General features: G+C 32.3%; 4 protein-coding genes across 24 annotated transcripts in view; 2 read left to right on the forward strand and 2 right to left on the reverse strand.

Moving 5' to 3' along the window:
- Positions 1-196: 196 nt before the first annotated feature.
- On the forward strand, positions 197-3,406 carry LOC117209723 (inhibitor of nuclear factor kappa-B kinase subunit epsilon). 2 transcript variants are annotated; one of them, XM_033452048.1, is made up of 4 exons: positions 197-1,168; positions 1,268-2,441; positions 2,535-2,736; positions 2,841-3,406. In XM_033452048.1, the coding sequence occupies exons 1-4, from the start codon at positions 745-747 to the stop codon at positions 3,276-3,278; spliced, it is 2,238 nt and encodes a 745-aa protein (XP_033307939.1). In that variant the 5' UTR covers positions 197-744; the 3' UTR covers positions 3,279-3,406. The 2 variants fall into 2 exon arrangements, with proteins under 2 accessions (XP_033307939.1, XP_033307940.1); XM_033452049.1 differs by having other exon boundaries at positions 1,033-1,168; positions 1,243-2,441.
- LOC117209725 (protein VAC14 homolog) lies at positions 3,330-6,426 on the reverse strand. The gene is made up of 7 exons (XM_033452051.1): positions 6,114-6,426; positions 5,657-6,038; positions 5,016-5,589; positions 4,361-4,932; positions 4,163-4,281; positions 4,003-4,082; positions 3,330-3,941 (listed from the first exon to the last, which is right to left on the reverse strand). Exons 1-7 carry the CDS (start codon positions 6,215-6,217, stop codon positions 3,637-3,639), a joined length of 2,136 nt encoding a protein of 711 aa, XP_033307942.1. The 5' UTR covers positions 6,218-6,426; the 3' UTR covers positions 3,330-3,636.
- Positions 6,427-6,855: 429 nt separating this feature from the next.
- Positions 6,856-8,644, forward strand: LOC117209733 (mediator of RNA polymerase II transcription subunit 27). 2 transcript variants are annotated; one of them, XM_033452081.1, is made up of 5 exons: positions 6,856-6,948; positions 7,489-7,652; positions 7,722-7,991; positions 8,099-8,399; positions 8,486-8,644. In XM_033452081.1, the coding sequence occupies exons 1-5, from the start codon at positions 6,895-6,897 to the stop codon at positions 8,618-8,620; spliced, it is 924 nt and encodes a 307-aa protein (XP_033307972.1). In that variant the 5' UTR covers positions 6,856-6,894; the 3' UTR covers positions 8,621-8,644. The 2 variants fall into 2 exon arrangements, with proteins under 2 accessions (XP_033307972.1, XP_033307973.1); XM_033452082.1 differs by lacking the exon at positions 6,856-6,948 and having other exon boundaries at positions 7,159-7,652.
- A 1,296-nt stretch (positions 8,645-9,940) lies between these two features.
- Positions 9,941-23,186, reverse strand: part of LOC117209721 (glucose transporter type 1) — a 33,188-nt gene continuing 19,942 nt past the window's right edge. For 8 of the 19 annotated variants that reach the window (XM_033452026.1, XM_033452027.1, XM_033452045.1 and 5 more), the window contains 5 exons: positions 22,055-22,279; positions 21,529-21,668; positions 19,543-19,572; positions 15,918-16,015; positions 9,941-13,231 (listed from right to left, as the gene is read on the reverse strand). In XM_033452026.1, coding sequence (XP_033307917.1) covers positions 13,128-13,231; positions 15,918-16,015; positions 19,543-19,572; positions 21,529-21,668; positions 22,055-22,279 — 597 coding nt within the window. In that variant the 3' untranslated portion in view covers positions 9,941-13,127. Of the gene's footprint in view, positions 13,232-14,217; positions 15,555-15,917; positions 16,016-16,216; positions 16,238-17,150; positions 17,249-19,542; positions 19,573-21,528; positions 21,669-22,054; positions 22,280-23,186 lie in introns of those variants that run through there. The other 11 variants (XM_033452029.1, XM_033452033.1, XM_033452031.1 and 8 more) reach the window with 11 other exon arrangements.

Here is a 23,186-nt window from a genome sequence, read left to right on the forward strand (position 1 = left end):
AACGCCTTTACTTTGATGACAATCGCATACGTAGCAGAGATGAAAAGAGGTTTTCTGGAAAGAATACTGATCTGATTGGTTGTTTTTGACAGACCGTAGAGTTAAATACGCGTATTGGCCGAAAGTGCCACCACATGCAAATAAAACAATATAGCAACGCGTGAGTCGCATGACAGCGGACGATAGACAGCAATAGCTCCTTTACCCATGTAACGTTTTATGAGTCTTTTTTCCATCTTTGTATATATACATTATTTATGTCACGCGATATAATACACGAAACCATTTAATTTGTTGTGTTATTAATTTTTATGCACTTTTACTGTTATATGAATTTGATTGATAACATAATATAGATCTCGCTAAACATTATATACTTTTAATAAGAATTATTATTTATTACTATCTGTCACTGCATGAAAGGCCGAGGATCTGGAAGTACTGTTACGCTCCTGCACACACTGAATAACAAGTTGTACAATTGTACCGATACATATGTACTTTATTCGAAAGTTGCTGATCACTGACAAGAGTGCATTATTAATCATTCGCATAAATTTTCATGTAACGTGTTATGAAACGATTAAGAATAATCCTGAAAAGTAGAAAGTTTACAGATGTATAATATATATAAATACGTACGGGAGAATTGTAGTTTTAAAATTTGTCAATCATAAAATAGGTTAAACTGCTTGTCAAATTTTCAAACTCACAAATTTTGTATAAGCTCCGAAAAGTTTAAAAATGTCTTTTTTACGTGGATCGACAAATTTTGTATGGTGTACAACTAGCGTTCTTGGGAAAGGTGCAACTGGTGCAGTTTTTCAAGGTGTGAATAAAAACAACGGGGAACCCGTCGCGGTTAAAACGTTCAATCAGCTCAGTCATATGCGGCCACATGATGTACAGATGCGAGAATTTGAAGTTCTTAAAAAAGTAAATCATGAAAATATCGTTCAACTGTTAGCAATTGAAGAAGAGCAAGATGGACGTGGAACGGTAATTGTTATGGAGCTTTGTACCGGAGGCAGTCTCTTCAACATCTTAGACGATCCAGAAAATACTTATGGGCTAGCAGAGAGCGAATTTTTATTAGTCTTGGAACATTTAACTGCTGGAATGAAACATTTACGCGATAATAATTTAGTACATAGAGATTTGAAACCAGGTAGGAAATTATATAATATAAAAATATAAACATATAAGTTTGAAAAATATGATATATCTATCTGTTTAATAAAGTCATAAATTATTACTATTCTTATAGGTAATATAATGAAATTCATTGCTGATGATGGTAGTACGATTTATAAACTTACTGATTTTGGTGCTGCCAGAGAATTGCAAGAAGATCAGCAATTTGTATCTTTGTATGGTACGGAGGAATATTTACATCCAGATATATATGAACGTGCAGTCTTACGTAAACCTGTTGGCAAAACCTTTGGGGCAACTGTAGATTTGTGGTCTATAGGTGTGACATTGTATCATGTAGCTACAGGAAATTTACCATTTAGACCGTTTGGTGGTCGTAGGAATAAAGAAACAATGTTTTATATTATTACAAAAAAAGCATCTGGTGTTATATCTGGTGTACAAACTTCTGAAAGTGGACCTATCGAATGGAATAGAGAATTACCACAAAATTGTCAGCTGAGTATTGGTTTAAAAAAAATTGTAACGCCGTTATTAGCTGGTTTACTAGAAGTTGATCCCCAAAAAATGTGGAGTTTTGAACGATTCTTTTCAGAAGTAACTGATACTCTTTGCAGAAAACGTATACACATATTTAACATGCATAAAGGGAGTCTCATAAAAGTCTTCCTGCATCTTGAAGAAAAGTTGACAGCGCTTCAAGTACATATACAAGATCAAACTGACATTGCACCTCATGCTCAGATAATTCTTTTTGGAGATACATTTTTAACAAATATTGTCGAAGAATGTACTCCTGGAAAAGGTTATCCTAATACATCTGAGAGCAAACCATTAATGTTATTTTCTAAAGAAAACAATAATGTTGATTTGCCTGTGGATTCAGAATTACCTAAATTCCCAGTATTTGCAAATTTAGTGTCTGTTGAAAATGATGCTAGTCAAGCAAAAGTAGCTTGTTCTGTAGGCTATGTTTGCAAAAGAAGAATCGACAAACTAGTATTGTGTAGTAAACTGTCACAGGATGCGATCGAAGCTTTCAGTGGACTTGTCTCAACAGAACTCACAAGATTATTAGAAAAATGTCAACATTCCAAAGATTTTACAAAAGCTATAGAAGATACAGTTATAGCAATAGAAAGAAGTGAAAATCTTGCTTGGCAAATTTTTAGAAAGCTTGGAAGTCAAAACACTTTAGAAATGAAGAATTGGAAAAAAGAATTGGATTTGAAAAGTAAAGAACTTTTGACTGAATTAGCACCTGCGGTAGTGCAGCTTCATCAGAGGTGATTAATATTTGTTAGCATTCTCTCTTGGTTTGTCTAATAAGAATGATTTATACCATTTGAATAAAATTGGTTTTATTATTTCAAATATAGGTACATGAAGGAAGGTAGTCTGCGTGGTGAATGGGACAATATTATTCGTGGATTGTGGTGTCCATGGGCCAACAAAGCGAGCCAAAAGGCATCAACTTTAGTTGACCGTTTACGAGATGGTTGGCAACATTTATTAAGAGACAGAGCTACTCGTGGCCTTACATACAATGATGAACAGTTTCATGTTCTGGAACGAATAAAGGTATTTTTTCAATATAGATATCTTCATATCATGTAGGCAAGAAAGCAGAGCATTATAAAAAGAAAACCAATATTTATTTTTAATCTCTCTCCACTTATTTTCAGGTTACATCAACGGGACAAAGAATAAAGAATCTTCTTGAAACATTTTGTGTACCATCTATGATAAGCCGATCTGAATGTGTTGCTGATTGGTATAAAATGGCACAAACGGTTTTCCTACAAATTCAAATCTTAGACAAAGATGTAGATAATTATGAACATATATTAGAAACGTATTCTTATCGCTTGTCCCATGAAAGCAAGGAACGTTATGAGAATTTCTTACATTTAATAGACACATTTCCGGAGAAATTAAGAACTATTGAAAAAACTAATTTACCCGCTCAAGAAAGTACAAAAAAATGGAAGAACATGTGTGTCATGCAGGAACGAATTGCAATGATTCTATATAAAAATGATTTACTTATAGATCAACTTGACCGTATATCAAAGCTTGATAGTCTAGATGATACAGATGATTCAGAGTATACATCACTCTAGCAAAATGTTTCATAAATTTTACTATTTTTTTAATGAGGAAAAGACTGTAAATACCAATACATTTATTCTATTTATCGTTTTGATGTACTTATATGTACAAAGCCAATAAATAGTAATTGTAAAGTTAACTGTATATATTAAATATTATGAAAAAACAATTTATTTTGATAATATATCATAATTTTGTAATAAAAAGAAAATATCATAAAAATGTGTAAATTTCTTTTGACAAGTAATTCATACAATAACAAAGTTTAAAAGTATGTATCCATCTGTGTATATATACATATACACAAGTTTACTATCACATAAATTATTATTTATAATTATTTAAAATTTAATATTATAAAAATGTTATTTATATGTCTGCATGATTTGTATTTCTTTCTGTTAAATTTGTTAATCGCAGTTTACGTTTTTGTTCTTTATGTTGTTCTTGAGTAGTGTGAAAATGTTTCAATAATTCAGGGAAATTAAATGTATCTTTAAATGATTTTGGCCTCGATACTGTTTTTGGTATAGATTTTGTTGTTGGTGGAATTGCTGCTAAACGTCTTTGTAAAGTTGCATATGCTTCACTTTGAGGAAGAATCATAAGCAGACCATAAAGTGCATATACTAAAGCATCATTTTCTTCCCTTTCTAGAAGTTGTAATCTCAAATCTAAAATGCATTATTTTTCTGTAAATATAATTTAAATACCACAATAATTCAATATACTTACAAGTAAATATTGGAGACTCGATCAGTTGTACCAATTTATCTATTTCAGTAAGAAATTCGACAGTTACTTCTATATTTTCGCTAATTTATTTTTAATTAAGAAATATTAGATTAGAAAAATTTAATTTTAAAGTTTGATATAATACGATAATAAAGGATACAATGATCGAATAATATTACATGCATGTTCATAATGTTGCGATAAAAGGCATAGTGCTACAGTTGCAACAGGATTGTGACACCAGGATACATATAAACATTTGAACAATTCGCAACTTTCCTATAAGAACACATATAGTTTAAAACATATAAATATATAAAACATTTAAATATGTAAATAATATTTAAAGTATACTCACTACAGAATCTAAATCTTTAAGTTTATTGCGCAAATCAAATAATTCTGAACTTGTTAATAGTATAACGTTTAAAGTTTGTATCATTGTACATGCAAAATTTAAATTTGGTTCCTCCAACAATATTTTTGCTAATGTTTTATAAATATCTTCAGCACTTAATAATACACATAATTCTCTAATAATAAAAGCTCCTCTTTCTTCTAATAAATGTCTGTCTGTTGAAAATATTCTTAATAAATTTACAATAAATTTTGTAAAATATTTGTTTTGCATTTCTGCATTTGAATCTGGAATTGCTGCTTCAGGTGATTTTGAGCTAATTATTTCAGCCATTACAACTAATGTTTGTTGCACCACTTCATCTGAATTGTCACTTAAAGACTTCATTAAAATTGGGAACAAATTTTCTATATGATTAAACATTTTATGTGGAATGTTTATGAACAAATGATGAATCCATTTTAAAACAGCAACTTTTGTTTGGACTGATATATACATTAAGTGTTTTGTTAACACTTCAACAACACTAGATAAATCTAAACTTTCAGCTAGGGAATAAGTTTGACTAGAATCTGAAAAAGTCAGTTTTTTTATTATGATCATTCTTTAAGTATTTTAGAACTTTTTAGAAGATTTTAAGAAAATATAATTTTACCTTTTTGAGTTTGAGCACCAGTTTCACTAGCATTATATACAACTTCTTTATTTTTCATAGTTATTAATTTCATCAAGTTCATATTCACTTGTGTTGCAGTTTCTTTAATACTTTTCCTAGTATCTCCATCATATGCTAAACATGGTAATACTGCTATAAGAATACCAGACATATAAGGAAGCATAAGAGGACCTGATAATTGTACAAATTCCTTAATCCATGTAATTGCTGTTAATTGTAATAATTCATCTGTACTTTGGGCATGTGTAATTAAGATATTTATCATTCCTGGAAAATCTACTCTTCCAGGACTAGCCTTTATACTTCTTAAAAATTCACCCAGAACTGTGTCTGTAACTTTCTTAATTTCTGGCATTGGATCCTCTAATATTCTAAATAAACCATCAAGAATTTCAGGCAAAAATATGATAAAATCCATGTTGGGGACAGCATCTAAGACAGACACCCAAGCTATTACAAACTGCCTACCAAATGGATTTTTAGTATAAATGCGTTCTCGTAATAAAGGCATAAATCCAACTAGATCAAATAGACCACTCTCAGTTACAATATCCTGAAATAGTGTTTAAGATAAATAATTTTATATTATATATGCTGTGTATTCCACAATTTTAAATTACCTTCATTAGTCTATCAAGTAACTCAGTAGCATTTTTTACACTTTGTTCTGAGTCACAAGCTAATTTACTAAGTGCTGCAAAAATATCTGTAAATTGTGGCAATACAGCACCTCTTGCTACTTTCACTACATTGTATAAGCTTTCACAAGCATAATATCTTACACGTAAATCAGAATCACAGAAACAAGCTAGGATAGGGTGAATTAAATCTTCTATATATTGACCAGTATCTTTTCCCAATCCTACTGCTATTGCTGCAAGACCTATTAAACCACCTTTTCGTGTATGCGGATTTTGTGATGTAGCAAGATCTTGGCCCAATACTTTTAATAATCGTTTTATTTGAACGGTATTATTGTGTGCAGCAAATTCTTTTACCATTCTGGAATAAAATATTATTAATAAATGTCAAGAATAAATAATATTATAAACAAGTAAACAAGAAATATAACCTTACTTTTCTATTTCTAAAGCAGCTGCTTTTCGTTTTTCATAAAGTTTATCATTAAGAGAACGTACACAAGCAGCACTAAGTGGTGCATAATCTCTTTCGGACATCATCTCTTAACGTCACGTTTTAAATTACAAAACTATACATTAAAATTATTCAAGAAAGTGACAGCTGAGTCCGTATTATTCCGATGTCAAATTTTCACTTAATATCATCTCTATCAGCGCATATGTGCGTATACAATACGTGTAAATGTATATATATCATATACAAAGTGGACCAGATAAATAGGATCACCTAACATCTGCTTTATTTATCGCTATATAAAAAATCTTTTCAAGGCAAAGTTACACCATTTCAAGGGTACACATAATGGTGAAAATAGATTTTTCTCATGATTGTTTTTTTTGCAAAATTTCAAGGTTATAAGTATTTTTTAAAACATAACACTATATTTATTTTTCAATATTCTTATAAAGCGCGAATAAACCATAAATTTAAGGACCTTAATACCGATCCCATCATTTAATCTTAAAATATTTACGTTGCATCTGAAGATAATTGAAATTTTCTAAAGATTAATATGGCCGCGGTCATATATACAGGTCTGGAAACTTCTGTTGTGGGGATAAGACTCTTAATGACCGGACAGTTTTAGTCAATTTGTCCACAGTAAGGCGCTTTAATCGAAAAGTTAGAATTCGTTGTGTAATACCATCGTATAAAGATAGCTCGAGTCGTCTCTGCCTCTTTTTCTTTTTTTTTAGTGCAGTCGCGTACACGATTCATGACGGACCGAGTAGTAGTGGGGATGAAAGGAAAAAGTGGCGCCACGACAAAGGTAATAGAGACTTTTGTCTTACATATATGATTATTAAGATTATATTATTATTATTTTGTATTTAACTAATGTTTAATAAATGTTATATAATATACATAAATATTTTTCTGTACCAAATGAAATATTGTATATGTACGTACTTCAAATAAGTGGTGAAAAATTACGAAAAGTAGTTTAGTTTAGTCATTCAGCAAGCTCAGTGGTTTAGTCTCCTTTAGCGTTTTTCCTATGTCCTTTGGTCCTCCCGTTATTTCACATTTTTCTATTACTTCCATGACCATGATCGTGACGAATAGTTGAGTGTTAGATCTATGAGGTATCTTGTTCGTGGCGTAATGTTTTGAGAGGTTAATTATTTTACGAATCTACTATTGTCGTTATTGGAAGGTGGTTTAATAATAGGAGAAGGTTTTATGCTCTTTACATATCTTTTTCAATTTTATATGTACATTGAAAGAAGAAATGTGAAAGACTGCTCTATTAGGAATACTAGCATATGATGTATATGAACAGATATTAATAACGATAAAAATGGAACAGCTACAGACTGCACTGACAGCAATTAAGGTATTACGCTCAAGTGTTGGCCAGGTCTTTGACTCTTTAGGAAATGGACTACGTGCTGATCATGGGGAAGAAAATAAAGAAAATAAATATTTGCTTGAATTGCAAGAACTTTTAACAACAGTCAATGTCAACCTAAGGTATTAAATTTCTAACAATACACTTATCATAAAACCATATTGTACTAAACATTCTTTTTTTGTATTTAGAGATGTTGAACAAGCTGTAAGCAGTTTAAATCCACCACCAGGACCATTTAATTTAGCAAGTACTACATATCTTAGTCAAGAAACAACGCAAGAAAGACAAGCATTGTATGGTACATTAGTAAATAGTTACAAGTGGACGGATAAAGTTCATGAATATAGCAATGTTGCTCAAGCAATACTTAGCCAAAATTCTCTGAAAAGGTCTTATAATACTACTAGCAGAGCAAAAAGAGGTCGAATCCAAACTAGTAATCATAATGTTCCTCAACAGTAAGTTAAATTGTCTCAATGACATAGTTATAAGTAGCATAGTTTAAATTATAACTTATGAGTTAATATTAATAAGATTATTGATATATATTTTATTTCCTTTATAGACAAGTTGATTCATTAATAGCCACATTTGATAGACTTTTTAATGATATGACAGTATCTGTATCTCGACCATTTGCATCAAATGTAGTATTACATGTTACCCTAGGACATGTTTTAAAAGGAGTCATAGCGTTTAAAGGTTTAATGATTGAATGGGTAGTAGTTAAAGGTTATGGAGAAACTATGGATTTATGGACAGAGTCCAGACACAAGGTTTTTAGAAAAGTAACGGAAAATGCTCACGCTGCTATGTTACATTTTTATTCCCCTACATTACCTGAATTAGCTGTCCGATCATTTATGGTAAGGAAGTAATAAGGATAATAGGATTTGAATAATATAACAGATATAAAATTTAACTTATTCAATTCGTATTATTATTTTTACAGACTTGGTTCCATAGTTTAAATAATCTGTTTAGTGATCCATGTAAACGTTGTGGTTTACATTTACACAGTGCTTTACCTCCAACATGGAGAGATTTTCGAACATTGGAATCCTATCATCAAGAATGTAAACCATAAGTATTCAGAACAAAATTCCAAATTTCAAATTCCAAATGTTTTTTTTATAAAATATATTTAATTACATCGAAAAAAAATGTTTGCTTTTTTTCATATACATCTCTCTAACTAAATAATTAAAAACACTGATATTACTTAGTAAATATTTTTATTTGTAGATTTTAAAAGATGTTGTATATGATCTTCCCACTTAAATTTATCTGTTCAGCTTAAATACATTAATCATAAGTATGTAATTAAAATATTATAGACAATTGCTACGTATATATACAATTGCAAATAAAACCATGTTTGCAATATTATATGTTTGTATCTTTTTTAGTAATACAAACTCAAAATAACATTGCATGAATTGAAAATAATTAAAATGTTTTTCCAGAAAATATGAAATGGTTTCTCCTCAAAAAAGAGATATCTATATAATGCTTCATAAATATAAAATTAACTTGTAGTATTTTAACAAATTTGAAGATAAGAAATTGTTTACAGGCCATTGAAGAGAAATTTATCTTTTTTAAACAAAATATTAACTTCTTTCCCAAATATCTGTGATCGAATATATATTCTAATTAAAATGAAACAAACTAAAAAGATATAACCTTTTTTATGAAATAAATATTCAGAAAGAAGAATCACGTCAATAAGTAGAATTTCTACCAGAGAAACTTTTCTGTGTTAAGATTTACGTATAATATACAAATGAGCAGGCATAATCTTTTTCTTGTCAGGAATATAATAGTTTTGCAATCGATGGTTTTTTCTTTTATCTGTACCCTACATATGTATATCATTCTTAATATTATTACATGCTATTTAGTTTTACATAACTCTAATTAATATTATGTAAATATAATTAAGTTATAAGTACTTTTCACATAACTGTACACATTCACATTTGGAATATTGGCGCTCTCCGTGGAGCACAAGTCGTTAAAGTGGCAGTGAACTTATTTTACAAATCGTTATTCTGATCACTTTGTTGGACTGTTCCAATTTTTTTTATCTTTCTTTAAGGCTCTATAAACGTTGCAATACACGGTGAATTTAGTATCATATCATTGACTCAAAACTATATATGCAATCATAACTGATTTTGTTATCAAAGTCATGTCGAGTACGGATAGGTCCTCGCATAAAGGTTGCCGTTCGTATATATGTATATATATATGTATATATATATATATATATTTATATGCATATTCATAATATTACAGTTTTAGAAACCAGTTATTTATTATATCGTTACGTGTGGATGAATTATAGTGAAATTAATTTTCTGATACGAGGAAGTGTATTTTTTTGTTCTTTTTTTGAAAGCACTTTGAACACCTACAAATTACTTTAGACTTTAGATCTTCGAAAACAAGAGAAATGTCTCGTGTTTTGCAAAATTCATATGTATATATATGGCATAACTGCATCTCATTGTTATATTTATCTAATGACATTAATTATAATTTTCATTGTGGCGAAAGTAGAAAAATCGTTTATAGATTATCTTTTGTTTCTTTTTAGATGTAGATAATTTTGTGTTTGCTTCGAAATGTTCAATGAATATATATCACAGCATGCCTTTTCTCAACAGGATAACAAAAAAAATCATGAAAGATAAAAATTTTATAAACGTAGTTAATCCACATCTAATAATCTCAGATAATTTCTCTTACTAATTTACATATAGTTTAACAAATTTTAAGACGTGAAAAGTAAATCCTTTGTTTGTCTTAAAATAATTTTTCTAACACAATACAGAGTTTTTTCTGAATTCGACTCATCGATCTCATCATTCAGATGCATAGTTAGTTTGAGTTGAAGTAATTGCAACTACAGTTATGTATAATTATCGTCTTTAAGCTTGTAATGATTTTAAAAAATGGATATGCTACCAGCACTCGGTCCACGATTATCGTACATCCATAACACGAGTGGGAAACGTACAGTTCATTTTTGTTCAACATACATGTATGATATTAACGAAGTTTGCGATCGTTATCATTAGCCCGTTACAATGTGCTACTATAAACTAGTAGCTATGTATATATGTTTGTATATCTCTAGCCTAAGTATCCATAATCAATAATGGAATTCTGATAATACTCTAATGCAAGGAAATCTACTTTAGCATATTTTCAGTTCAATAGCTTTATTGCCTTTCTCACTGATTCTGTATGATTTGGACAGCTTATAATTAAAAGTTTTCCCTTTATTTTGTTTTTTTTCATTAAATTATAGCATACGATTTACTGCACACGATGTTATTTATTTATTTATTCATTTTTCATTCTATTCTAGGTACTGTATCGCGATTATAACGCGATATTTAAATAGCAAACCGATTTGAGAGATTGTTTAATTTATTTATAAGCTAGCGCGAAAGAGAATTTACCGATGGTGTCAGTGTATTCTTTGGTGCTTATTACTCTATCTCTGAACCTAATTTGTGTGTAAAAACTAAAAGTAATCCGATCTGTTTACACTTTCCAATCGATGTTACGTATAATCATGAAAATAAATAAAAAGCTGTAACAGTTTAAAATAATGCTTTAATTTCTCTGTAAAAATCATATCATTTTATGTTATTGTATAAGATATATCTAATGTCCAATATAATCTTTGAGTGAATGAAATTTTAAGTGTTGTTTGTTCTCCAACAAAAAGATGGCGCTTGAAACAGTATACAGTGCATCCGGTCAATGTTCATCTCAGTTCGATTAAAGCGATCGGTTGAAACGTTTGTGTGTATCGGCATCGAATAGATATATCGCTCGAACGATGTAATTAATTTTCGTGTAACGCTATTTTGAATAGGGAATTAAATATACTATATCGAATAGTATAGGATTATCATACATCTTCTTATGCAACGACATGGTAAGTACCATAGAAGTATACAGTATATACATCTATATACATATAGGGGAAGTTTTTCCCAAAGAATTTGCATGACATCAAATGAAGTGCATTTTGGTGTAAAATATTAACGACAAAAGGTAGTAAGAAAAGGCATGCCTCTAAATGTACGAGGTTTTATAGAATATTTTCTGGTCCAAACGAAAGGGTTTGACATTCCATAATAATTTGACATTTGTTAGTCAAAGCTTAATTCGTAATTCATTTTTCGCTTCATATTAATACTAATCTTAACTCGTAAAAAGGTTTGTGTCGGTGTTATCTGTTTAGTTTTAAAACTGACTATCGAAATAAAACTGCGCATGCGCATAATTCAAAACTTACTATCGCAATAACCAACACCCGTTCGTTTGTACCACTATGTCCTCGTACTTTTATAAGATAAAATGATTGATCGACTTATAAATGTTGTTTTTATGAGGCACCGTATAACGACATACAACATTATCTTAGTTAATGTCTTTAAACACTGCGACTGTTAAAGTGATAGACCGAGTCCGTGTTTTGGTTTAATGCTGACTGAATAATAATTTGGTCGATTCCAGATCCGAAATTTGTTCCTAACTTCAGCCGTAAAATTTATCGAATTTAATTTATCAACAAACACGTAACGCATAACCATATTACAGTGCAATGACTTATAAAGACGACAGTGATACAAAATGACATATAATTCCAATAAAACCTATGAAATTAACGATATAAAAGTGAAGTATATATATAGATATACACCTTCTTTTCCTCTGGGGTTTCGTTAAACGGTTCGTCGCATCTAGCAATTATATGTTCTATATTCTTCGATGTCGCACGAAGTTCAAATGCTTTTTAGTGATCACGATTCAACTTACGCGTTTTCTATTTTCTTTTCTTTTCATTTTCTATCTTTCAAACGTATGTCTAGGCACAATCACTTTCGCAACATTTTGTTAGGTTCTTTTTCGAGGATCTTCATTACCTCGTCCTTCGTCTATTTTTTCCCTACGTTTCACGTGGGAAAGATTCTTACGTCTCATATCGAACGCTGCGGTTGATTCGCCTACCAAAATCGTATCGAAAAATCCCCAAATCATCGTCGAGTCTTTTCGATGTCTCGACCACCTATTTGCACTTACTATTGTTCTATGTTGTTCGGTAAATTGCAATTGGCAAATTCCGCGAAATCAAGAACGTTTCGATCTTGTATCTAGATATATTCATTCTTAGAGGTTACCTCACGTGCGAGCATACTCGAGACCGAACTAAATCGGTCGTTTGAGCTTCTCGCTTAAACGTTTGCGATCGACTTCATTTTATTCAATATTCGAATACAATCAACAGGTGATCCACATTTTCAACCTCTTCGTCCATTGAATCAGGCATGATTGCACGATACGTTACTCTCGAAATTCTCCGCGACACTCCAACTGACAGTGGTCGCGTTCACTGCTCGACGTAAACTGTTCCGCAAGAAAGCCGCGCAGGCCTTGCTCCTCTCCGTGATGATTTCGTATAGTTGATTCTCCAATGTGAGACTGTTGGTGGTGAGCAGTAGCGGCAGTGGGATTGACGCGTTCATGATCACTAGATTACCAATATTAAGAGGAGCTGTTTCCCATTGTCAGACACCGCTGTTCGGAAAGCGTGGCGGGGGAAGCGGGGGCGGTGGTCTCTCCGGTTGAGCGGGTGCGCCGGAAGATCGCTCTGATCCAGCTGCAAACACAACTGTTCACCAACATTAATCAGATGCACATTTTTTCCATGCGCGTTTGCAATACTTGTTACTCTACTCTTGGCATTCATCTACCAAACCGTTTCAATTTAGATAGACGACAAATAGCAAGCCTCTACGATTCTTTGTAGAAAGAAACTGTTAAAGGATATCGAGCTGTTTCTTAGCAATGTACCTTCGGGCCGTTTGCATATTCAGGCATTAAATCGTTTGTTAAATACTTCTGATTTATATTAAGATGAAGCAATCCTGTTACCGAGATTCAAATTTTATTACTATGTTCTTTTTTTATGATTGCAAATACTTGCTATCCTTTTTAGTATTTGTATAATATATACTTAGATTAAAGTGACCTTCATATATTTATGTACATATTATATGTTTGAATATTTTTTTATAATGATTAGTAGAAAATTAGTTTGTCTATAAGAAGTAACGTCTTGCTTATTTAAAACATGGCAAACATGTTTCTGTATTTTATTTAAGAATATACTCAGATTTTTCAGAAAAGTAAAACTTTTTTATACTTGAATAATGTATTATCATTTTTATAGATTTAAAAAAATTTTTTGTCGTCAGCATCCTGAAATTTATGACATAAAGATAATTCTTCGCTAGAAAAATATTAAAAAATAATTTTATTTTCAATGATTAATATTTTTCACTCAATTATTTCTTAATCCTCAAGTACGTTAAAAAATACCTGAAAAACACAATATTATAGTTACAAATATTTATGCGATATGCTCACGAATATTAATTTGTATGTTACGAATATTCCATTCAAACGTTATCTGTATCCACCAGAGCGATGACGTTTGGAAGACTTAATAATTGTATTAAGTTACTTGTTTTAGTTAAATTTTTGTCTACATGATCAATAGGCAAACTGCGACTTCTACGATATAATTATCTTTTAGCATCTTATCATGTAAATAAGCTCAAGGATGAGAAAATTTCGAAATAAAAATACGGAAGATTAATATTTACCATTCAGAGTTTTCTTTTTTCTTTTTTTTTTTTTGTTTTTAATCTAAATGAAGTAAATTACATTCATGCGGACATGCCCATTACGCCACACATGCTCCAACTGCGGTAGTATTGAAAAAGTCGGTCTTACAGTTTCATATAAAAAATAATGATAATGTGATATATATAATTTGTTTTAAAATCTTGTAAGTTTAACATTCATATGACTCCTCATTCTTTTTATGCCTTTACATTTACAAATCGATAAATCGATCTGTGGAGACCATATGTGTTAATGTAAGAATCCTTAATGGCCTACCTCCATTTAAACTACTACAAAGGCCAGTGTCAATAGCGCATGTATACTCTTAGAATGGAAATGAAGCCAATATATCTACTAATGTTATTTATAAGAATCATAGGAATACTTAGAATTGACTAGAATCAGATATAATAATAGGACAACAGATTATCATACTGCACACAGATGACAGAAGAGAGACATATATACATACATATATATATATATGTATATAAATCATAGAGCTCATAATGCTGAGAGTTTTATCGAACTATGATAAAAAAAAAAAAGGATTACGATAAAGTAAGTACGTGTCTACTTCTATTCACAATATTCCTTAATATTTACAACACCTATCATTTATATTCACATATGTGGTGAGGTCAGGAATATAAGCTCTATATGCAAATGAAAGTATATTCAACTATATTCAACTTTTAATCGAGTGTAATGGTGTGAGTGTTTGGCTGAAGCAGTGTGAGTAATGAAAAGCTAAAATAGAACTATGACCGATGAAATGCAAGTATTTAGTTACGTAAAGTGAAAATGAACTTGAGACAATTAAAATTTCGAGATAGTAACGATCTTTTTTTTTCCCCCCTAAGAAGAAAAGAACATCGTGTAATAATAAATTGCATTTCAAATAATTTACGAGACACAGTTGCTCTGATTTATGAGATCGTAAATTTCTAGTGAAAATTCCTTACCATAGAATAATAAAAGGTGAATAATTAGAAACGAACAGTTGAGGAATGAGCATTTACAAAAGATACCGATGTCGTTAAATTTTCGACGTCTAACGTCTTAAATATGTATAATACATCTGTGATCGGTGGTTGATTGTGATTAAAATAGCTTGTTGTCTCATTTACAACGGAATTATACTCGATTGTACTCCTCTAAATTGCTATTGTCAACACGAAAATATAGGTAGTGTGATATTGTTCTCTGCTAGGACCACTTGTATGTCTTGTAGTAGCGAAGCAGCAATGTAATTTTGATTTCATATAATCAGCACTTTGATTCCTCTGCACTTTTGAATCATACTGAAAGCAGAAAAATAATAGTCGCAAATAAATTTAAAACGAATGTATCACAATGAAACTACAAATAAACAAAATTTACCAACATACATAGATGGCATTATGACATGCACAATGACAGGTAGATGGAATAAGCGACAAGTAACAAACAATTCTTCGAAAGAACATAAAATAACTTGGATTGGACATAGTTTTATCTTATAATAAATTTTATAATGAAACACGTAATATCATATTTCTATCGCGATTCGTATCTGTCGATTATCGAAAAGAAAATTGAAAGAATTGTTTGTCGTATAAAGACGGAAATGACTATATTGGTGACAGATGATTGTGGACGATCTTGGTCAGGTTTTTAAGCCTTACATGAATCAGGGTGTGGCTTCTCCTCGGCCACCATCAGGGCTGCACTCTCTGCTGGCGGTATGTGTCCCTCTAATGCATTCACACAGTTTAGCATGCTCCTGCAAAACATCACGCGACTTGTCCAAGTTTCCGCTTCTTCATACATGTCTATTGAATCTTTCCTTCTCTTATTACATTCCAGATCTTCGTCAAGGGCATCGATTCAACATGCACCGACGTCGTAGAATTACGAGAAAACAGTACATCGCGTCTTATCAACAACTCGTCAACGTAAGTTACATATCCGTTTTTTTTTTTTAGTTTATTTTATCCTAATTGACCTGGATTTGAATTTGAAAATTTCAAGGTTTATGACGTAATTCCGCTTATTATTTACTATTACGATAATTCATTATGTATTTCATTTTTGTTCTGTGGCACGCTATACGATAATACACTTGCAAAGCTACCATTAGTCGAACTTTAATTTTGCCTATTGTCGTTCGTTTATCTAGTTCCGATGTGCGCGTACGTTCGTGTTTTCTTTCTCGTCTCAAGAAATGATAATTCATTTCACAGTTTCTAGCCTTGTAGGATTACAGTGGTTCACTGGCCTGTGTAGTAGACTTCAAACACATGTACTTATCGTCTGCATAATTATCCAACTTCGATACTATTATTTACTCTCGAATCGAATGGAACGGGTGTCCGCGGGATCGTTTGCTAATCATCGAGAAACGAAAGACAAAAAAACGCACGCTGCATGAGACATTTCGATCTCTTCAGCGTGACGAATATTCTTAATTGACTTCCCCTGCAAGGTAAACGAAAATTAGGTCAAAAAGTTTGACCAACGATAAAAAAAATTCCACGTCGAGGTCGTATGTACGAGTGGAAGAGAACTGAAACCGGTAATTAAATAAACAAACAGATTTATTTTACAACATAGAATATATGTATATATATATATATATATATGTATATGTATATGTATACGATTTTATCGGTGATGCCGAAATATTCGTTCATTAATATAATATATGCTAGTAACGAGTGTTTCAAAAAGTTTTCTTTTTAGTCTTAAATGTGTGTGTAAGTCAGTGATACAATGATATCTTATAGCAGTTTGTGTGCTACGAGTATGCTAAATCGTTGCCGATAACAATTATTCCATTAGATTGACCGGTTACGAGAATCTATAGTGACCTTCGATTATTCGATTAAAATCGTTCTCAATTATCAGGTTTTTTTTAAAATATTTTTATGGTTTGTCAGTAGCATGGGTATGGTTGGCAGTGGTGGCGTCAGATAGGACGGTCTCCTTGCTAGAGTTAGTGGCGAGCTCCTCTTCCCTGCAATATAATAATGTTACATGGCCAACGAGCCTCGAATCGTTTTTATGTTCGATTTTGAGAGAGAAATCCTAGTTTCGCACCGTACGTACAAGGAAGCTATTTATTAAAAAAAAAAAAAAAAAGAAAAAGAAAAAAGACATACAAACGCATTACGCATCTTACGTTGGAAGAATGAAAAAAAGGGGGTTCGTTCAAGATTCCCAAATACCCAAGCACCCTCGCAATTTCCAAGTACACTCGTATCGAGTTATCACACGCGGCACGCAACAACAGTCTCATCGACTGTCGTCCGACCAGTTCGATACGAAGTAGCCCGTTCTACTTCGTGAGACTTAAGTCGTGCTATCTATTTTTGTCGTGCGAATAGTTAAAAGAATATAGAATTTTCCGGCAGAGATATTTCAAAGAAGCGAGAAGAAAAAAAAAAGAAAGAGTCTGTTCTCCATATGTATTTTGAGCTTTGAGGACAAGTGATTCCTAGCGTCGTTAAAACCAGTCTCGCTTCGATCGTTAGAGACTGGTTTTTTCTTAACAAAAATCATCGATATCATTTTATTAACGAGCTAGATATACAGTTTGTTGTTCAAAACTTTCCAATGCATACTAGTCCAAACTGTATATTCGTTACGACTGAAAAACACGGTGAACAATCGTATTGATAAATTTGATAATTTCCTCGTGTTATACCTTCTGCCATTTACCATAATTTACCTGAGCAGTATATAAATATAGATACAAAATATCGATGACATAAATGCGTTTACTGGCACAGTAAAAGTCAAACATACACAATAATAAATTGATAAGTAGCACTCATTCGATCATAAAAGACAAGAAGAAAATGGCTTTTTATACTATTTCTATGTCGTTTATCAACTAGCGTACGGTTGTTATAAACCAACAAATTTAATAAAATTCCACTAAATCATAAGCAACCATAGACCGACTATCGATTAGAGTTCATTCATATGTATATGTATATATATATAGAAGCTGTTAACGATTCATCGAATGTTTCGGCAAAACCTTGTGTTAGCGTAATTCATAATAGAGAAACAAATGGAATAAAAGTAAAAAAAAAAAAAAAAGAGAAGAAGAAGAAAAAGAATAATTGCGTAGCTTGCGAGTTTATCAAGAGCTGCACTGATCAGATAAGGGAACTTGAACGCAAAATTGCTTTCACGCTTCGCGTTAACATTTCCCTTTTCTTTCCTTTTACTCATTTTCATTGTTACTTATTACTTCAAAAAAAATTTTCTTTTTTTTTTCGTTTTGCGCGAACGATGATAGAATAATATGCAAAGCTGCTCTTGCTGCGTTTGCCTATCGAAGTAAAATATATCTATATCACTTTGTATACAACTCAGAAATGAATTTGTACGCCAAACAGTAATATAAGCACTAACATGCAATCGCACAGTACAGCGCCATAAACTCGTGCCAACTATCGACATGAAAATTATTCCAAGACTGATCTGTCGTCGAACATTTATCGGGTATTGGTAGACTAAAAAGGAGCATGCTGTAAAATACAAGGCTCCAGGAGGGAATCAAATGGTCGGGGCTGTTATGTTATAGCAAACCTTACCAGCGAATCGTTAGGAATTGCACTTTCTTTTCTCTTTTTCTTTTTATATTCTCGCAAGATCGCTAAAAGCATTCTTCTTTTTTCTTTTTTTTTTTGTATTAATCACATAATAGCCCTGAAGAACTATTAGAAACTGTGAAATGTATCTTCGCAAAAGAAAAACGAAAAATTACAATTTGTCGTAAACGAGTTATTCATGCAATCTATGTTCTCTCCTTTATTACGATTAATTAGCCTGACTTAGGTAGCGCATGAGATGGAAACTCACATGAGCTGATAGTAAGTAAAGATGTTTCAACATGCCAGGCTGTTAGACCGAAGTTAATGGTAGTCACTTAAAATAGGCAGGGACAGGATTATTTTTCGCTTGCAGAAGCAATGATCGAACGATAAATTCAAATCGAATTCGACACACATCGAAGTTTCACCTTCGTATAAATAGAAACGTTAGAGCAAATAGTAATATATAGAGAAATATTTATGCGTATAGATTCGAATGGTTTGGCGGAAATGAAAAAGTAAAAAAAAAAAAAAGAAGAGGAGAAAATGGATGAACGATCGCTAAAAAATAATCCTTTCTTTTAAAGACGACTAGTGGTGTCTTTGATAATTGTTTGTCATGCATTTAAATAATCTTTAGAAATTCATATGGTATATCGTAATAAAGCCACCACAGTAACAGGGAATGTTTTGCGTGACTCACCCATAAAGTCTGCTGTCCCGCAAGCTGCTCCTGCTCCAAATAACATAGAAAGCACAATTACGATATGTAGAACATAATTCGTCATCGTATAAAACAAAACAGAGTACGGAAGTTTCAGAACTTAAAGAATTTATCAGAACCATTAAATAACGATTTATTGAAATAATACATGTACAATATGCTAAACAAATAAATATAATAATATCCATTTGGCCTTGGGGAATACGTAACAATAAGACTATAAAGCTTCAAGCTGAGCACGTCTTACAAATGAATATCTATAATAATTACGGAAACTTCAAATAAATCACAAGGTTGAAGGTAAAACAAACGATCGTAGCTTCGACAATTAGTTTTGCTCGTTTATTTTAATCGCGTATGCGACAACAACGAAAAAAGAAATCATTAGATAGATGGCATTTATAGTCGAACGAAACTATTACTTATTAAACATAGAACACGTGAATCTACGAAAACGATGTTGTACCTTCTGTGTATTACAAGAAAGACTTTGTTCGGTGTAACGTCAATGCCGAAAATTTTATTGGCAAATACTACTATGATACGGTATGAACAATAAATTGTTACTATACAACCATGCGACAATTACCATGAACGTTTTCATGATATTATACACATATTATAATCTGGATTATTTGCTGCTGAATAATTTCCTACGTTACGATACGAAGTTAAAATCTCGTCTTGTATGCGATCGAATTTCGAATCTCTGTTTCCAATAACGAGCTTTTAGGTATTTAATCTCGAAACCTACAAAACGTTAACGCTGTTCACGATTCTAATCGCAATCTTCGCGAAAATATTATTTAGTTTTACTCTTACTCCGGAGATACAATTAACGAGCGTACTAGTACGTGTACGAGTCAACTGATATACTGATTTAGAAATCTATCTCTCTCGAGAAAATCGAACGAACTTTTATCACAGTTGAATCCGTATTATAGCCTCGATTAGGCAGCGATACACGCATGGACGTGTAGTGTGACATTAGTATCCTACCAAATTGATAGTACGTCCCTGTTTTACTATAGGGTAACGCATTTGTAAAACGTCATGTCTCATCTACACAATGTATAGAAAGTAGTACTAGAGAAATTGTGTTGTTGTATGTTCGATATAATAATAACATAATAGTAACAATAACGACAACACAATAATAATAATGAAGTCGATAGTACTGCGTAATTGTTGATTAAAAGAAGCTCTTACAGATTATTAAGTGTTCGATATAGCGTATTACTGTGCAATATTATATGCGTGATTCGATTTATTCCAAGATAATTGCTGCACTCGTATTTTCCTTTTTTTTTTCCCCTCATCAAACGGATGTTTCGTGATCGTTATACTCTCCATTCGATTAATCGTTTTTAATCGTTATCAATCTTCGCACGATGAACGTATAAATATCATATCGATTGCCGAATCGAGTCGAAGTCGTGCACTTTCTAGCCTTCCGGTTTTTATTCGCAAGAATATATGCGGATTTTCCTTTCATTTTCTACACTTTCCATTTGATTCGAATAACAATTAAGAATTCACGTGTTACGTATACGCTTGATGATTCGTCGTAAATTACAGACGGCCGGACGTGTGGACGGATATGATAACAGTATATCGTGCATCGACAGGATACGATCGTTCTTTTCCGAGAGGAAAGGTAATAATTCTTTTCGCGTTTATCGTTAACGGATCGACACATGTTATAAAACGTGAATACAAAGTCTTCCGTTAGTTGGATATTTCTTCACGCTCCGTGACAACAAATGAAAAGCGAGGAGCGAACAAAAATGAACAAGCTGTCTTCTGATAGAACCATCGTACGTATAGAACGATACGTATACGTATAATAAGAAAGAGATCGATGGAAATCAGCGAAATAAAAAGGGCTTGAGAACTGAAGATTATCTATCTAATGATTTGCTATACGTATTAGGAATGGTATTAAGTGGCTTATTTATTGCGTACCTGTCGTTACCATGCCTGAATAAAGCTAGAATTTCTTCGAACGTTTTATTCTTGGTCTCAGGTACCTTCTTGTATGTGAAGATCCAGAAGATGGCTAGGAATGCACTGAATGGTAGGAACGTGTAGTTTTCAAGGCTAGTCTGTAACACATTGAAACAAGGGGCTAACGTAAAACTAACAAATGTCAATCGTTTCTTTCTGCTTGACACACTGTCTGTCTTTTGTCTATGTTTCGATTACGAGTACCTTAATCCTCGAACGGCGTTTCTAACAAAGTAACATTTACGTGTTATCATCCTAATAAACTATAACGAAACATTTTATTTCTTACGTACAATAAATATAGTTATCGCACGGACGTAAAAAATCTTTTAATTTGGTCCTTCCCTTTATTCATATAGAAATAAAATATTTAACGTTTCGACCACTGTTGGATTAAAGTTAAAACACTCGAAAACACGAAATCCCGTAGAATTTATTTGTCTCGAATTGAGCGTTTTTTTTTTTAATTTAAAGAATATCTTACCTTCATACTTGGAAAACCGATGCCAACCAAAAAATTAGCCATCCAATTGACAAGAACCGCGATAGACATGGCCGCAGGTCTAGGACCTTGCGAGAATAGTTCAGCTGTGATCATCCACGGGATGGAGCCAGGCCCGACAGCAAAGAATACCACGAAACTGAGCGTCGACACGACCGACAGATAAGACATCCAGTCAATCATTTCCTGCACATAACCGAAAAACTCCTATCAGGCAGTAGAATCGTGTTCTTCTTTCCTGAGCAGCCGGAGGAGTCTCTCTCAGAAGAACAAAAATCGTAAGACCTACGAAACTCAACGAATAGAACTGAAATGTAATAAACCTGCATGCAAATAGTGCAGCTCAACCCTGTGTTTAAGGCGATAATGCGATTGCGACAATGCGTATAACGTGCTCTGTTATTATGTACAGTAACATCTTTCTGTTTCAAGCGTTCAAGCGATATGACTGGCCATTTTTATATACCTAAGGAGTAACCAGGACACGTAGCTTATAGACCTCGGAGAACCTAAATGTATGAGAATAAATACGCGCCAGACATACAACGTTTACGCTCGAATAAGTATACATACACGTATATATATATATAGACATATATCTACCGTTATCGTATTAGGTCGTTGATCGACGTTAAAGTCTGATGAACTCTTGTAGCTTCTGCGTATGACTTACACTGTTTGCTTTACACGAATTGTAATACACATCGGAATAGCGTTGCGAAAGAAGCAAAAGTGCTACACACGTTTAGCGTACAGAGAAATGAAATTTAATCTCATCGTCGTAATTAATTGTGTAGCCGTGTTTGGTATATTGACGTTATTATCGTTGATTTAATTATGCGCAAGAGGGTGACAGGTTTGAGCCGAAATATAGACTAATAATAAAGGGAGTAAATGTCTCCTCCAGGCAGTCACGAAAGAGGCCGTTAGTGAAAAAGGGAGGGGATGGGGTAAGGAGCGGGACAGGATTCGTAAGAAGCACAGTTACTTAAGCCTAAGCAAATAAAATAAAACGCATGCATCCTAGGTATTCGACACATCGATATATTTTTTTTAAAGATTTTCGTTGTTTTCTCAAATACGTTTGTATTTGTGTAATTAGAAATTAATAATA

This window comes from Bombus bifarius, unplaced genomic scaffold (genome assembly GCF_011952205.1).
Source record: "Bombus bifarius isolate JDL3187 unplaced genomic scaffold, Bbif_JDL3187 scf7180000008193, whole genome shotgun sequence".
In the NCBI taxonomy this organism is placed as follows: domain Eukaryota; kingdom Metazoa; phylum Arthropoda; class Insecta; order Hymenoptera; family Apidae; genus Bombus; species Bombus bifarius.

Excerpts from the sequence above, each read along its gene's own strand:
- LOC117209733 (XM_033452081.1), top strand. The coding sequence starts at position 6,895 with ATGACGGACCGAGTAGTAGTGGGGATGAAAGGAAAAAGTGGCGCCACG. Across the intron at positions 6,949-7,488 it reads AAAGTGGCGCCACGACAAAG|CTACAGACTGCACTGACAGC; the intron begins GTAATAGAGACT and ends AAAATGGAACAG. Across the intron at positions 7,992-8,098 it reads AATCATAATGTTCCTCAACA|ACAAGTTGATTCATTAATAG; the intron begins GTAAGTTAAATT and ends TTTCCTTTATAG.
- LOC117209723 (XM_033452048.1), top strand. The coding sequence starts at position 745 with ATGTCTTTTTTACGTGGATCGACAAATTTTGTATGGTGTACAACTAGC. Across the intron at positions 1,169-1,267 it reads ACATAGAGATTTGAAACCAG|GTAATATAATGAAATTCATT; the intron begins GTAGGAAATTAT and ends CTATTCTTATAG. Across the intron at positions 2,737-2,840 it reads ATGTTCTGGAACGAATAAAG|GTTACATCAACGGGACAAAG; the intron begins GTATTTTTTCAA and ends ACTTATTTTCAG.
- LOC117209725 (XM_033452051.1), bottom strand. The coding sequence starts at position 6,217 with ATGATGTCCGAAAGAGATTATGCACCACTTAGTGCTGCTTGTGTACGT. Across the intron at positions 5,590-5,656 it reads TACTTGATAGACTAATGAAG|GATATTGTAACTGAGAGTGG; the intron begins GTAATTTAAAAT and ends ACACTATTTCAG. Across the intron at positions 4,933-5,015 it reads TGGTGCTCAAACTCAAAAAG|ATTCTAGTCAAACTTATTCC; the intron begins GTAAAATTATAT and ends TGACTTTTTCAG.